Source organism: Melospiza georgiana, chromosome 7 (assembly GCF_028018845.1).
Source record: "Melospiza georgiana isolate bMelGeo1 chromosome 7, bMelGeo1.pri, whole genome shotgun sequence".
NCBI classification, from domain to species: domain Eukaryota; kingdom Metazoa; phylum Chordata; class Aves; order Passeriformes; family Passerellidae; genus Melospiza; species Melospiza georgiana.
The window spans coordinates 15,275,385-15,291,784 of NC_080436.1; the positions used below are offsets into that span (position 1 = coordinate 15,275,385).

General features: G+C 39.5%; 1 protein-coding gene across 1 annotated transcript; it reads right to left on the bottom strand.

Annotated features, from left to right (window-relative positions):
* Positions 1–2,578: 2,578 nt before the first annotated feature.
* On the bottom strand, positions 2,579–16,168 carry CPO (carboxypeptidase O). Its single transcript, XM_058028096.1, has 11 exons — positions 16,089–16,168; positions 12,819–12,894; positions 12,286–12,410; positions 9,739–9,853; positions 8,589–8,690; positions 7,663–7,767; positions 7,047–7,157; positions 5,862–5,952; positions 5,091–5,293; positions 4,061–4,145; positions 2,579–2,847 (listed from the first exon to the last, which is right to left on the bottom strand). The coding sequence occupies exons 1-11, from the start codon at positions 16,166–16,168 to the stop codon at positions 2,579–2,581; spliced, it is 1,362 nt and encodes a 453-aa protein (XP_057884079.1).
* Positions 16,169–16,400: the final 232 nt, after the last annotated feature.

The following is a 16,400-nucleotide window of genomic DNA, read 5'->3' on the forward strand; positions in this document are numbered from 1 at the left end:
TGAGCATTCCTGTGGGATGTCTGTTCTGCAGTGGCACTGGGGGCAAGGTGCTGCTTCCACACAACATTCATTTGTGGTTTCCCTGTGCAAAGGGGGTGAGCCATTGCTAAGAGATTCAAGGAGCTGTACACCCAGGCATAATCAGCGGACATTCTTTTAGGTAATGATTATTGCCAAGTACATATATATATTTTTGGGTTTTTTCTGGCAAAGGCTTCCCCTCCACTTCTGTAATTATTGAATGCTGGTGATGCTGCAGGTAAAATCCCCCTGTATTCCCTTGCTTCAGTGCATGTTCAGGGGTATCTTCCCATGCCTGATGGATGTTATTACAGCAAGAGGACCTAGTGAGGGACAGAGCCATTCCACAAAAGCCTGCTAGTTATCTTTAGGACACACGCGGTTGTATCTTTCAGTGATAAGCATTTGTATCAAAAGATACAATCAGCAAAACTAGCTCACTTCCTCTCTGGCTCTAGGCATAGAAGATGTGCAATGTATCTGAGTCCAGAAAAGAAGCCCTGACTGGCAGCATTTTTCTAGCAGTGTAATCATGGGCTAGGTTTGGAAAGCGTTTTGTGGCAACCCAGGCTTGGGTTGGCTTTGGCAAGGTCAGCACGTGGGCACTATTTCCCAGAGGGCACTGCCATCTGCTGCTGGTGGCACCAGGGAGCTTCACTGCAGCTCCCCAGCAAATGGCTATGGAACACTTATGGTCAAGCCTCACTTGCTTAAAGATGGCTCACAGACATGGGCCAGATGGACTTGTTTGGTTTCTTACAGTTCCAAAGACAGAATATACAAATATAAAGACTTACAAGTCACATCCTAAACTAAACAGAAGTTTAGGGAATGCAGCTTCTGTGGGGAGAGGTGCTAATTAATGACACCTGCTCCAGTGCCCAGCAACAGATGGGTCTTACTGTAAATGAGTGGTGGGTCTGGAAGGACAATGCTCTGGGGAACCTGCAGGAGTTAGGCAGATTTAGTTACACCAATTGGTAATAATCTGTGCATGATGAACACAGGAGTAAGACTTGTCAACTGATAATACACACAAAGTGACAATAGGATGTGCTTTGGAAATATAACTGAAAGGTTGTATTTTCTTTTTAATGGTACCATGGTGAAGTGATGCACATTTTTCTCTTGGCAATACTGGAAAAGGATTGGACAGCATTCTGTTCCCCAAAGCTGGAAATATTTTGTTGAAAAATCTCTGGTTAGTACACTTACAATTTTCAAGCGCAATCTTGACATTTTCTAAGGAAATCATATGTTTCTTTTTTTTTTTTTCCCTATTCCCTGGATTCTTCATTTTCTATCATGACAAAACACCCCCATCTGTTATCTGTAGTAGCCAAGCCAGGTGGACATATTTCTGGAATGTGGGACTCCTGGATTCAAAAGCAGAGTACAGGTTAAAATAGGCCTTCCCCATTTCAGTGAATGCCCTGCACCCTCTGGTGTTGGCTGTAACAACACAGAAGCTCTTACCTTGGCATTCCCCTTTGACTGGCTCAGTTGGAGAATCCCTTCTCAATGGGCTGAAATATTTCCTTTCCTCTGGCATTCCCCTTCTGGAGCTTCCAGTTTTGCATGAGGGTCCCAGGCAAATCCCTGAAGGTGGCAGGCTCTCCCAAATGATGGAGAGCAGACAACAGAACCCCCTTCTGTACAGTCAGCCCCAAAGGACTAAGGTGGTTGGTAAGAAAGAAACCTCTTTGTAAATAGACTTTATGTACAATCTTTAGTGAAATCCCTTAGGAGTCTAAATTAAGGAGGATAATTGTCACCACCAGTCAATTTTGGAAGCTGAAAATGCAAAAGCAATTTTCTCTGGTCTGCTTTGTAGGAATAGCATCCCATCCTTATCTTTCTTTTCCCTTTTGCTTTCAAAATTTTTGGAGGATCTGGGCACCTTCTATCTTTAGTACTCTGACTTGTCTAAGTGACAGAGCCACACCTCTTCTCTGTCCCTACATGCTTGCACCAATTCAACTCTTCACCTTGCCTCAGACTGTTGTAGATGGTTTCCTGATCATGGCCTTTCCCCAGCTTTTGAGGCCCTGTATTTTCTAGTGAATCCCAGTGTGGTAGATTAGGGAAGGAAAGTGGAGGACAAGGAAGCCATCCAATTTTCTGTAGGGATTTGTGGACTTAAAAGTCTCACAGGTATCCTGCTAAGGCTGGCAACACACGGGAGTCAGCAGCTTCAGGCAGTAAAGAATACTGTTGCTGACAGAAGGGCTGCACAGGCCCAGATGAGCCCCTAAAAACATGCTCCAAAGAACCAGGGAGTAATAGTGCTCTGTCCCCATGGGTAGTTGTCATGAGTTAATGTTTTAAGGTTTAAAGACTAAGCAGAACCAGCAAGTGAAGCTTGGGAAATTGCAAGTTCTTTTATATTTTCCTTCTTCCCAAAAACATAGCTATCAAACCACAAGTCCTTTCATTTTAAGGGATGAGCCTTTATTGAAATACTTGACATTTAATTCCTTTGCTGATGTAGCTTTTTATTTTTGAGGGGGCATTATATTTTTCATGTGAGCCTCTTGCTGGGTTCTCTGAGCTGTTTTTAAAAAGCAGACCATGTAAGTACAATAGTGAGACAAAGGCTCAGGCCCAAGCTGCTGGAGGTCAGCACCACATCTCCATTTGTGAAGTATTTCTTATCAACATAGTCTATGATGGTTGTGACAGCCAGCATAGTCTCCTCGCACGTGGGCTGGATTTGGTCAGCGGGGAGAACAAATCCATGAGTGCCGTTGTCTCTCAGTTCAAAGGTGTAGGAGAGCGGAATGCCAATTGTGTGCGCCCAGTCCCGAGAGGAGCCTGAGTTACTGTCTGTGAATTTAAACATGGAGAGGAGATATTTGTATTAAGCATGGTTCTTTAAAAATACTTCTTGTTGGAGTTAATACAAGTTTATACCGGAATCCCTGAACTAAGCAGTAACCATATATCACTGTGACACGGAGAACAGTTTCTAGGTGCTGTAATTCTTAGCTATACTAAATGTATACAGAGTTTAAGTGACACTGTTCTTCATAAGATGGCACTGTACAATAGCAAGGGATGAGTTTCAGGGATTCTGTGTTTTTAGCGTTTTACTATGACTAGTGTGGGGTACAAGGTGGATTGGACATTTATCTGTTTTTGCATTTAATTTCCTACATGGATGCTGACTAGAATTTATATATATATATATATATTTAAAAGCATAATTTTGGTCAAATTTGAAAAACTTCTGGCTTCTCACTATATCTCTATTCATCTTCCTTGTGGATTGTTTTTCTTACCTATTCAGTGTAAGTACAAACACTGGCAAAATGCAGCCCTAGGCATAGGCCAGTTGCATTACACTGACACTGCATTGCTCATGCCGTCTGTGCCTCTGGGACTGGCACTGGGGGACTGGCAGAGACAGCCACTGGAATATGCAAACCACATGGGTTCTGGAGCCAACTGCTTACTGTTCTGCTTACTGTTCTCACTGACTAGCATGACTTATTGCTTACTGGGAAAATATTGGGTTTACCAGGCAGTCTCTAGGGCTCTCAATCCTCTTTGTAAAGGCTGTCAACTCATATTAGCTATGATGTGTTTGTGATGAGGCCATCCAGTCTATTAGGAACAGGGCTGAAACCGATATACTTCACACACTGTAAGCAGCTGCCATGTGATAATGTCTGGTGAAGTAACTGTAGACCTGATTGGGATTTTAATTTTTGCTGGATTCCAGTGAAGACAAATAGGAGTTTTGCTGCTGACTTCAGCAGGGTCAGGATGATCTATCACCAATCTCCTTCTGTCCCCTGTGATGGATCTGTGAGGAATCCATGTAGGAGCTAGCTTCTGATCAATGCTTTGTCCGTTCCTGCAGTCAGCTTTATACCTTAGAGTTATCTTGTATTCAAATGACTGCTGCTGACATGTTGCACCAAACCAGCCCCTTAAATATTACTCAAAGTAGAAATTCAGCAAAACAGTACTTGCTGATGCATGTGACACAATTCTTTGAAACACACAGCAGTCAAAGGGAAACAAAAAAACTTACATAAAATTAAAGCAGTTGATCCTACTTTGTAGCTGGTCCCATACTTTCCTGTCAATGCAGCAGCTGCTTCCTTTGCAACTTGCATCTGGAAATTCAAAAGAGGAACAGCCTTGGCATCAGTGGCAGTACCTTTGGCAATTATTTTGAGTGGACCAAAATTTTTGTCTCTTTCAGCTTTACATTTACATGATCGGCTTTAAGTTTTGATATTACTTCAGGTCTTTAGAGGAAACCATTAGAAACATTTGAACAAATTGTTCTTGATTCTTTTAATGCAAATTGTGTTAAAATTTTAAAGATTACTCTGCTACTAGATAGAGATCCTATTTTCTTTATTGTAAAGCTATAGCCTGTATTTTGGAGAATTTAGAGTCTATGCTATATAACACACTGGTACTGACTACAGCAGTGATTGACCTCTTACTTGTTTTATTACCATAGACTCTGTATCCCACCATCCTTAGAAACTGATCTATAGACAAAATAAATGACTTCTCCAATGACTCAAAAGAAGTCCAAACCCAAATCCCTCATGCTCTTGGACTAGTGCTTCATCTACCAGAATCTTCATAAATACACACATAAGTGGACTTAAATCAGAACACTCAGAAACTGAGGGAAGAAATAACCAAGAAATAGGTACTTACTTTGCTCCCATTTTTCTGAGCATGTTGGGAATACCCTTTCTGGACACAATCATGATAACTGTATGTGTATAATGTGCTGGCATCCTAAAGTGCAAATTCATTCTTGTATGCAGTGGTAGTTGGTGCTCTTCTCCACTTTCCTTGCTCTGCATTAACCCTATCTGTAGTAGCTCAGTTTTCCTGATTTAAGATGAAGAATTAGGATTTCTGAGGCAAATAAACCTTACTGATGCTAAACAGAGAAGCAGTAACTCTGTTCAAGCCAAGTCCCTGAACAAGCCCAGCTCCTCTGAAGAAAAGGCAAGAGTGCAAGTAAAATTGCACCACGTGCTACTGCCTGTACTTGTTCTCTACAAAGGTAGAAGATAAATGTTTTGCCCTACCAGTTCTTCATTGTTACTTGGAGGTGTAGTTGTGGAACCATATGGGGTGAGGATGAGCTGTCCATAGGAGTGAATTGTTAAATAGCACAAAATGTCACTCTTCTTGTTTCTGATAAACTGAGCCACAGCTCTTGTCTCAGGCTCTGATTCTGGTCCAGATCCACAGAAGACATCACTGCTGCAGTTAAAGGATACACCAACACCTGGGGAGGAATACAAACACTGAATCAATGGAGAAATATAGAACATCAGTTCAGAGGGAACTGGGAAATTTACCTTGGAGTGTTAAGGCATGTGTTTATGTGGGCAGGGGACTAGACAGTTCAGTGGGACTTTAGCATTACACTAGAAGGTAGCAACTAAAATTTGATGCAAGACTAAAATATTTATTGCACATTTACAGGATGGCTGCAACAAAAACACTCTGACACCACCACAGTGAACCACATTCCAGGGAAGCTTTGGAGGCTCCTTGAAATTCATGGGAAATGTAAATACTGGCTGTTAAGTGACTTACTCTTAACATTCCTGCCTAGAGCTGATGCTTGCTCCTGCAGTGAGTTAGAGGTATAGTTACATAAGAGAAATTTTCTGCTCTCTGGTGGAAAGTCAATGAGTTAGTATTTTGACAAACCAGGATTTTATTTTTGCATATGCCTTGATGAAAACAAGGTGAATATTCCTTTCTTATAGGACTACATTTTACTTCAGAAACTAGTTATTACTTATGCTTTACTTTTGTGTTCATGATCTGAAATACTTCAAACTTACTGCCCCAGGATGAATTGAAGTTTCGGTTCAGATCTGTGCCATAGCAGGTGCCATTCTCATATGGAGAACGGCTTTTCCTCCACAAACGATCCTGAAGAAAAGTAACTTCTGTTACATAATAAAAACTCAGTGATCCACATGGCAGTGATTATGTGGTGTAAATATCCCCCCTTTTTTTTTTACCTCTGCATTCTAACTAACCCTGGTATTGTAAGAGTAAAACTCTGTGCGCAAGGGTGATAAAGCTCAGTGACAGAACAATTCATTGACTACAGCCAGGCTGTCATCAGCCACAAACCTGTGTGCACCCTGAAATAAGCCTCTTGACCTTTTTTTTTTAAAGTATGCTTTTCCTGTAGTACTCAACTGCTTCTGTGCAGTGAGACACTGCTAAGCAAGGCATTGTGAGGGATAAGAGAGTATGTTTCAGATTCAGGAAGAGAAATTTTTTATCAGCTAATCTTGCTACTGCTCCCTGGTTCCCTGCTAAACTCCCAGCTATACAAGTTCTGTGCACTGCACTACCTGCATGAGCTTCCCAGCTGAATTACCTGTGCATCCAAGTGCAGTGTTTGCTATGCCCCACACCTGCCAGGGAGCAAGGTGGGAGACAGCCCAATCCACATGGTGGTAGCCATGGGCCATCCAAGGTCCTGCATTAAAAGGTGCTTCAGCTGGGCACAGGGGCCTAAAAGCATGGTGAGAGTGGCTGAAGACCAACATTTTGCATTATTCTCCATATCAGGATATTATTTGGGAGGGCACACCTCTTTCATAACTGAATAGCCTGATGTTTGACCAATTCTCCTCCTGTGCCATGCAAAGGTTCTAAGACCCATCTGCTACTTGACATCTTTTACAAAGAATGAATAACTCTTCCAGACATACTTAGGTCCATAAACCAAGCCTTGAGCTGTTATCAAAGAAGTAATCCCATCCCCAGAAACCAAAAAATAATTGATCTTGTGGTTTTGTCTTCCCAAGTCTTGTGATGTTTGCTAGCAATATTTAGCTTGTTTCAAGTGATCACTGATCTGCCAGAAGAAACACAATCTCTCTGCCATGAGAGGATTTATGTGAGTATGTTTTCTGTTTAAGTATAATTGCTATGGCCCTATCTAAAAGTAACAAAACATGCTGGGCACATCTGACTTTCAGTCTAGTTCCTGGATTTTCACTACTTACTTTTTCCCAGGAATAGATGTAGCCATCAATATTGAGGACTGGCAAGACATAGAAGTCCAAATTCTGCAGAAATCTGCTTATCTTTGGGTCAGTTTTGTAATTTTGAAGAATCTGAAAAGAAAACATAAAGAGCACTGAGCAGAGAATTTGGTGGTAATCACTGCAAAGAGTGAGTTTAGAACTATCATCAGGTGATTACTCACTCCTGGATATCACCATGGTACCCAACATCTACCTGATCCCCAGGTACTTTTTCTATACACATGGAACATTGCTATATCATAGATGAAGATTTCTTTATTTCAGAAGGACTGTGACTTTTTGATAGAGAGAGTCTTGATCTAACAGCCATTGTGAGAAAAGGAGAGCTTGATACCAAGTTTTGGGAAGCTTTGGAAACATTCAGGTGGAAGAACTGGTGCACTAATTAATATTGTCCCATATCTCAAACTGTGATTTGGATTTTAGTCTTCACAGATATCTGCACTATACACTAATTTTGCAAATTGTATTTTAAGAGAAAAGCATGATACTTGGCACCACAATAGAAAATATAACTGAAGCATCCAAAGTGATATGGTTTGGTTATTATCTAAATGGAAGAGTAAGGACTCACTTCTTTCACAAACCACTGACAGAAGGCTGGAGAGATCCATTCTCTGGCATGAATCCCACAGTCCATCCAAATTATCTTTTTGGTTTTATTTGATGGTTGGCTGATCTAAGAGAATATAAATGTGACCATTTAAAAACTGTTACATTACAATAAAGTAGCTTAATGTAATACAAGAAAGTAAAAGATGTGCCATGATATGCTGTTGAGCCACCTGAGATTATTATTGTTATTGTTATTATTATTATTATTACAGACATTTTTATGACAAGCTCTTTTTCCTTATAACCCCATCTTCATAGTATTACAAGGCATGAGTTTTAAAGTGTCTGTTGAGCAGAAGTGTCAATAGAACAGTTAATAGAACAGTTTCTTTTTTTCCTTTTCCATTTGTATTCATCGTTCGCAGGAGTGGTTGCTCTTAGTTGAAGATTTTTAAATTTTTTGTTTTTAGAAGGGGAGTAACAAAAAGGAAAGGTGTCTAATACTACTCAGTGATAGGAACAGATTAGGCAATAACTAACCCAGATATTAAGACTATGATTTTTGCTAGTGTGTCCAATAAAAAAGTCATGGAATACTGCTAGCAGAAAGGCTATCTGCTGTAAAAAGTAATAAAAATAACAAACTAAAAGTCTTTATCCACACAGCTGCTGCCAAGCTAGTTTCAGTTTGATTTGTATTTCTAAACAAGGCTTCAGTTAAATTTGTTGTTTTCAGTACATAATAGCAATAGCAAGCTCATAATGATAGTGTCTGTGAAAGCTGGCAAATCTTACCATAATGTAGAGGAGTAAAACCATCTCCTGTTATTTCAGTGGATTGGGATGAATGCTATCTTAGGAAACATCTGAATCCTGTCTTCTCCTGAGCACTTTTCTTTTTTTGTTAAGACATGTTTTATTATTAAGGGAAATTTCCTCCCTTACCTGTAGGTAATACATTGTTCGATTCTCAAATGTCTTCCCCAGGATGTGCTGAGTCACCAGCTCACTGTTGTTCTTCTGGATCTGAGTCATCCATTGATAAATCTGAAATAGTTGCAAAGAATCCTTGTCCAAAGTTGAAGTTTCCTTCTCTTTCCCACTTCCATTTCCAGATTAAAGCATGTTCTTTTGTTTAGACAAGCAACATTGTCCTCAGAGTTTATTTCAGTCTGCGGTGTCACTTACAGGCATGGCAGGGGTTTCACATGCCTCTGTGCATGGCTGTATGTCACTGGGTGTTAGAAGGGAACATTGCTGCCATGTGACACAGATACTCCATGCTGGATGTCATTCAGCTTGCCCATCCTATTGGGCATCCTCCTGGTGAGCTCACCAGACATGAAGCCACACCATCAACTCTTCAAAACAGTGTTACAGTCTCTTCCCTAGCAGCACTGATTTTCCACACCTGAGTCAGCAGTAGTCATCCTCAATGGGTAGCTCAAGCAAAACCTACATGAGGGTTGACTTTGTTCTCTCATTTTTATTATGCAGGTAGGAGAAAGAATTGCTACCACATGCTGCTTTTGTCCAGGTTTGCCAACTCGTGTGTGAAACATGGCATCAAAGAGTCATCACTGCCCACCCCTAAGGCATTGTTTTCTCCAGAAGTGTCAAAACCCTGCCCTTAAATTACTTCTTTCTACACATCTCCCACTGTTCACCTCTTCTTCCCCACTGGGATTCCGGACACCACAATAGTCATTGCACTTCACAATTGCCTCAGCACCAAACTATCTGGGACTTAAACAAATTAATACTAAATAATAAAGAATGACAGGGTAGAAAAGTAGCAAACCAGCCAAATGAAAAACAGAATATGATCCGTAAAACAGTGCAGTGGCTTCACACAGAGCATTATATTTTGTTCAGTGAAGAACTGCAGGTTTAATAAAAATCAATGGCAAATCCATATTCAATTCAACCAGGCTAAGATTCTAGTCAAAGAGTAAGGACTGATTCTTTAAAGAAGACAGTCAGAAAGAGGTACAGTGACTTTAGCTGAGCTTTCTGCAAACACAGAATTGCCTTCTGTGGCATTTACAGAACAGAAAACAACAAAGTACAGAAGCAGACTTAGGTTTTTCTTTACCTCTTCCATTGGATGGTATTCAGTGTAGACATAACCTCCTGAGACCTCTCTGTGGCTGCTCTTCTCCCTTGGCATGCTCTGATCCACAAGTTTCTGCACATCAGGTATTAAGACTCTGAAGGACGGAGAAAGAGAAGATAGAAGAGAAAACAATTACAAACACTTGCTGCAAAACTGTCATGGTGAATTCGTTGCTTACATCAGCAAAGAAAAGGATTTAACTCTTCTGTTGTGATTTGCCTGGAAAGATCACCACCATCAGCATTATAGTTACTTTCATGTAAAGCAAAGTTCAAAGTACTGAGATTTTCACAGGGTTTTAACAATAATAATTTTTACCAGATTTTTTTAAGTTTCAATTTTCTATGAAGAAAAAAGTTCAAGATTTTATTTTCTTCACCTCTTCTATTTTTGAGTGAAATTCCAAAAATACCACCTTTGGGAAAAGGAAGCAAAAGAGAAAAATTTAAGATTAGATCTTATTGAGATTGATTGATCTTACAGATCGTGTTTAATTGAGGTATTTTGAATTTGCAAAGATTTCACAGAAATATTCATTGCAATTTGTAAAAATCAGAACAAACTCCTTATTTCCTTCAAATAGCTTTTTTTGCTTTTTAGCTACAAAAATAGCTCAGAAACTAGTATAAACACAGGCATGACTCCATGATTGAGGGAGTCAATAAAACCTTTTCCTTGGCTTCAGTGGACTTTGGATGAGAGGCTGTTCTTTCTCATTGCAATCAGCCCCTTGTAACTGCTGCAAATCTGTGCTCATTGTAAACCCTTGATAAGACAATTGCAAAGGTAGCTCTAATGCTGTTCATCTCACGTGCTGGAAGGGCTAACAGGCTTTTCTGCTGACTGTGGCACTTATAAGCATTTCTGGGAACCACATGTAAGAAACTTTTTAAACTTTCAGTCTTAGCTTTGATGTTTATTCACATCTAAACTTCAAACTAAAATTCAGGCAGTGAAAATTTCCATGAAGTGAAACCACACACACAAAATACCTTATCAGTGCTCTGGAGAATTCAAACCACAGAGTCTGACACAGTTGGAATATTGATGTCCTTGTTATAGTTTGTCATTTATGTCTCTATCATTATATACCTGACTGCAATGTTACCTTCCCTGCATGCCAGCTGCCTTCTAAAGGGTGGTTCCTGCTTTGAATTTGTCATAGGGACTTTGACTGTGTTATTGTTGTATTCATCTCAGCCTCTTTGCAGTACACACCCAAAATTTTCATCATGACTAATAATTACTCCTCTTTCTTTAGAACTCTATGTAAGGTAGATACAGTTCTGGCCAAGGGAAAAAAAGTTGAGATGCTAATTTCACTTTAGTATTTAAATTTCCACTAGAATCAGTTGAAACCATTAAAAATGAAGAGTCTTGACATAAAAAAGTGGTTAAATATCTTCTGGAGTGTTGTCCAAGTACTGAATATCTAAACCTCATGCTAGATAATTTGTACTGGCTGCAGCCTTGTATCTCTTCATCTCTGGTTTTCAGGGCATCACACTTACTGAAGGAACTTGTCAGGCAAGATGCAGGATGTCAAGATCAGCTTTAACTCAAAACAGCTTTGAAGTGACACCAATCCTCCTTAAACTCATCTTTGATTGGTAAATGTCAGTGTATGTCCATAGGCCATTTGTCATCAGCCCTGAATGACTACAGGGTTATTTATATTAAACACGCTAAATTAAATTAGCTACTGGTTACCTGAAAAAGTCAGTTCCAAAAGGGAACAGGACTGTGTGAGGAATAGCTCTTATTTAATCCCATTTTCCTTTATAAACACTGTTTGTATCTGGATTAGATCTTCTGGTTGTAAGGGAAGATGTGACTGCATAAGTGTGATAAGACATTGTGGGACATTTGCAGGTTGTGGCTCCCAGTTGTGTGCATAGTGCCCCCCTGCCACTGGGATCTTTGTCCCAAGCTGGGGTGTGTCTCTTTGGCTGGATGGTGCCAGGAAATTCTCACCAGCCTGGTGAAGGGGATAGGGGTAGAAAAAAAAGCTTTTGAAGGAAGTGGCTGTATATCCACTTTGCAAGATTTCTTCTCCAAACCAGAGGAGTAACAAGAGACAGAAAAGGGAAAAGGAGAGCTAGAGGCTGTTTTGCTGCAGTGACACCAATTAAACCTTTGGGCTCTCCAGAAGTGGAAGGACCCTCCATTCAGATATCCGTGCTTTCCAAGAGCAAAGCATGCTCTCGTAAGTAGTGGTTACACCAAGTTTGGCCCCTTGAGTTCAGACTAAAAAACTGAGTCATAAATTCAAGTGCCATCCTCTCAGTGACCGCTAAGAAGGCCGCAGCAGGAAACAAGACATAGGGAAGAGGGGAATGGGTTTTTAAAGGTTGATACAATATCTCTGTGTTTGGCTGGTCAAGGTAAGTTGGAGGCATTTGGAACAGAGGTTGGGTCCTATTGCCAGTACTATCTGACTGTTTATCAGATAGGGCTTGGTCCTGTTCTGATAGCAAGGAAGATTATCAGAGCCAGCCTTCCCCACCAAGGTATTGGAGATTGTACCTGTAAGAGATCATATGCTGAGCTAAGCTCTCTTTCACCTCCTGCACCAGAGGGGCTGGGACTCTTATGTGCAGGTCTTCCCCAGCCCTGATGTCTTCAGGCAGCAGGGGTTTCCACAAGTCCAGCTGTGCACAGAAGAAAGAAATGCACAAATGAAGCTCTGTTTTCAGAATGAGAACTATATTAGAGTAGTTGCATATCGATAAATGAAAGAAGATTTCCTTCAAATTGTCCTGGTAACTCTCCAGTCATCTGTTCATAGAGCACACAGCACAGGCTTAGTGCTTTTATTGACTCAGGCACCACTGATAAAGAGCAGCATTTTCACACAGCCATGCAAAGAAACGAACATTTTCATCTAAATTCCTTCAGGTAGTAGAAGGGCATTTCCACACTACATTAAAAAACAAAGTTAAATAAAACTTTTTCTAGTTTACTTTAACCTTAACTCCTATCAAGAGCTACATGCGTATCTGTTTTACAGCCCAAGACTCCACTCTGCTTGTTAGGCACATGTAGTTATTTTTACTTACCATGAAAGTACTGCAAAGAAGTTGAAGATGGTGGACTTGCTGAATTGTTTCTGGTACAATATGCAAAACCTGATCCCTGGAAATTCAGTAGAGAAACAAGATAAATTTTAAGGTCTGTTAAAGTATCCATTATTTCAGTAGTCAAAAGAACATAGTTTGTTATGTAGAAGGAAGATAGAGCATGTAACAGTGCTGTTAAACTTTTAACAAAACTCTAAATTATGAATTTGTGGAATGTTTTGGCTGCAAACAGGACTAAGTGATATGACTTTTCTGTTGCTAGAGCATCAGCCACTCTGCTTCCTTGCCAGTGGCAGTGCTTTATTCACCATCCCAGCTTTGCAGAAGTCAACTGCTTGCATGAGCCCTCATGTGTGTTTCTGCCTTTGCAGAACCAGGGCCAGAATAAGGGCATTGGTAATACACGATAAACTGTTTATTTCATAAGATGTCACTTTTTTCCCCTCACATTCAGATTTTATTTAATTATTCCAGATTAACTTTGTGCTTGGCCAGTCTATTTCAGCATGCAGAAACTTTTGATAGTCATGATAAATGAACATTGATAAGAACTTGAGATGTCTACAAACTGCTTTTCATGAGAATAGCCAATTTATTCCAGAATAGCAAATATTGTTGTCTCCAGAACTGCATATTCTTAGTCAATTCACAAGAAGTAAAAAATTTCTAGTACAGAATCTATCATTTTATATTTCTAGAGAAGACTCATAGAATCCAGTGTCTATGTTTTCATGAGATCCTGTGAAACTTTCATCTACTACAGGCTTAATCTGATGAAAACATTGAAAGTTTACAAAGAACAAATTAAAATGGATGGGAAAATGCAGAAAAAGCAAATCAGTATGTTCTGTTAAAAATGCCCTTGAAACGGTTTTTTGTAATTTTTTTCAGTGTTCCTTCAGATCAGATTTCCAGGATAGACAGTAAGTGTGATGTTTCTAGTGAAAGGGTTTCAGAGTGAGGAGTGGATGTTGATGACTGCATGGATTACTCAAAGGTGGGAGACCAGTTATCCACTACTGATGAGAACAGAATAGAATGGGGAATACTAGAAACTTTCCTATTTGCTAGCAGCCACAGACTGCTTCACAGTCTCTTGAAGTGACTTCAATGGAGTCTTTACCAGACAAGTATAAAAAATGAACATTTTACATTTTAAAGCTTTTGTAGCAGAAATTCTTATTGCAAAAGCAAACCATGGTCATTATAGTCATCAACATAATATGTTCTCACCATCTGAACTGCAACTGCCATCTTTTGTGCTTCCACGCAGGAATGTACAATTATCAGCCTAATATACATACAAATAGAATTCACTATTCATTCACTTTATCCCCAGAGAAATAGAGGAATTTGTTGTTTTTTTACATCTCTCTTGAACATATCACCTTTTCTGAGTAAGAACTTGATAGTTAAAACAGGAGTTTACTATGTTTTAACTATGAGATGCCAATAGCCCCGTATCTGTGGGGGAAAATGATTACACTTGTATTGCTCACAGGAATGGTGCAATAGTCATGTTGTACAGATTGGTACAACAGTCATGATGTCTTTAATAAACCTTGTAGATGCAGGATAAACATCTTTGCTAGCAGAATAAACATCTCAGCTGCAGTTCAGAGTTTATTCTCTCTAAATGCCTAGGCTTGCTATGTTCTTTGTCTATCAGGAAGGGAAACAATATCCTGTAATATCTTTCTATCCTCATTGACATTATGTCTTAATTACACCAAATCAGAAAAATTCCAGACACTCAGATTGCTGCCAGATGGCCAGCTCTTATTTACTGATAAACCTTTCACAATAGCCAGCGTGGAGACAAACTATGTTTAATAGTAAATTAAGATTAGAAAGCGTACATTTGTTTATGATTATGGACTACATTTCTCAGTGGAGAAGTGCAAAGTCAGCCCATGTGACCCCATGAGAACTACAGTTTTTAAAATTCTACAGCTAAGCTTGCTTAACAAATTAAAGGACTGTTCTCAGCACAAGAGATGCTCATAGATTGAATATTTCATTTCATTGTTAAACAGAGCAGCGGACAATGAAAATGGGCTTTACTAATAATTTGGTCTTTGTGCAGGTGCTGCCCACCCAAAGTCACACAGACTATTCAGTAGCTGTTTTTAAATTCCATGCAAGTACTAGACAGGTTCAATTCTGGACAATAATTAGAAACAAAAATGAAAAATACATTACCAGGGATCTGCTGAATTCTATTCACTGTAATCAGGCTCTAACTGCATCTCTGATACAAATCTAAAGGCTAAATATTATCCAAGGGAATAATACATTTGAAGTAGTGGCTCTGTATGCTCTGCGAGGAGATTTTCCAGGAGAGCTGCTGAATGGGTACGCTATGAGGGTACTTGCTGTAGGTATTGCTTGATTTTCTGTTCTTTTCATGACTATATTCTAGGAATATAATTCATCTAGAGACCTTCAGCACCAGACTACTTTCTCTGTTTACTTTAGAAAATTCCATGTATGAACTTATATGGAAATAGGTGGCCTCCACGTTATGCTCATGCCCACCCTGCAAATCCCAGCTGCCACAATGGCTGCTACCTAGCTCCTTCAAAGTTGAGGGTGAATGAAACCAAAACAGTTTAGATAGGCAAACAGAATAATTTTACATGACTCATTTTCTGAAGTGCAACTGAGAATGGAAAATAAAACATAACTAGAGATTTCGTACTTTTCAAAACATTAATCAATAATAAAAAAATGTGATAATCTCATTATCTGAACACCTTGGAGTGAAGGTTGTCTGGAATAACTCCCTTAACTTTTTTTTCTTTGTACATGTTAGAGATTTCCAACAGGTCATCATTAGCTTTTTCAGATAACCTAATCTGTCTTTTATTAATAGATACAATTTTGCTCAGTCATACCCCTTGCTTTATACTCAGAAAAGGCATTTTGCTCCTGCAGCATCTGGTTTCAAAGTCCATTATGAAAGAGGCTAAGCCAAAGGCATTTCAGCTAATGGAAACAGGGCATCCTGAGATGCATTTGAAGGCCATTCTGTGGCTCCTACAGCTGTAGCTATGTCTCTTTTGGCTTGGATTAGATTCACTCATTCTTCATTTCCCATCTTCATGTTTTCTTTCCCACTCTTACCAAACTTACAGCTTAGTAACCCTGTGTCCAGTTTTCCAGCTCATAATTGTTATTATTATTCTTACACAGTTTCTGGGACTTCCACTGCATTCACAATTCTTCATGAAACCTGTTCACACTCACCTGTCATATTGCAATTTCAAGCTGAATTTTCCAGGAATTAGTATCCCCAGTGAAAAGATGATCCCAAGAGAAAGCCACATCTTTGTGCAAAGAACCCAGCACTAGACAGTGCAGCCTAAAAAGGAGGAAGATAGATCCGTACTGAACACATAATTTATATAATTATAATATACAACTAGACTTATCCTGGGTGGCAACCTGCCCTTTATGAATCATTAGCTTTACTTGTAAATAGTTCTAGATGAATCATTAACTTCATTTGTAAAAAGTTCTACTTTTTCTTAATTCTTAAAAATCTCTACCACACCCCAA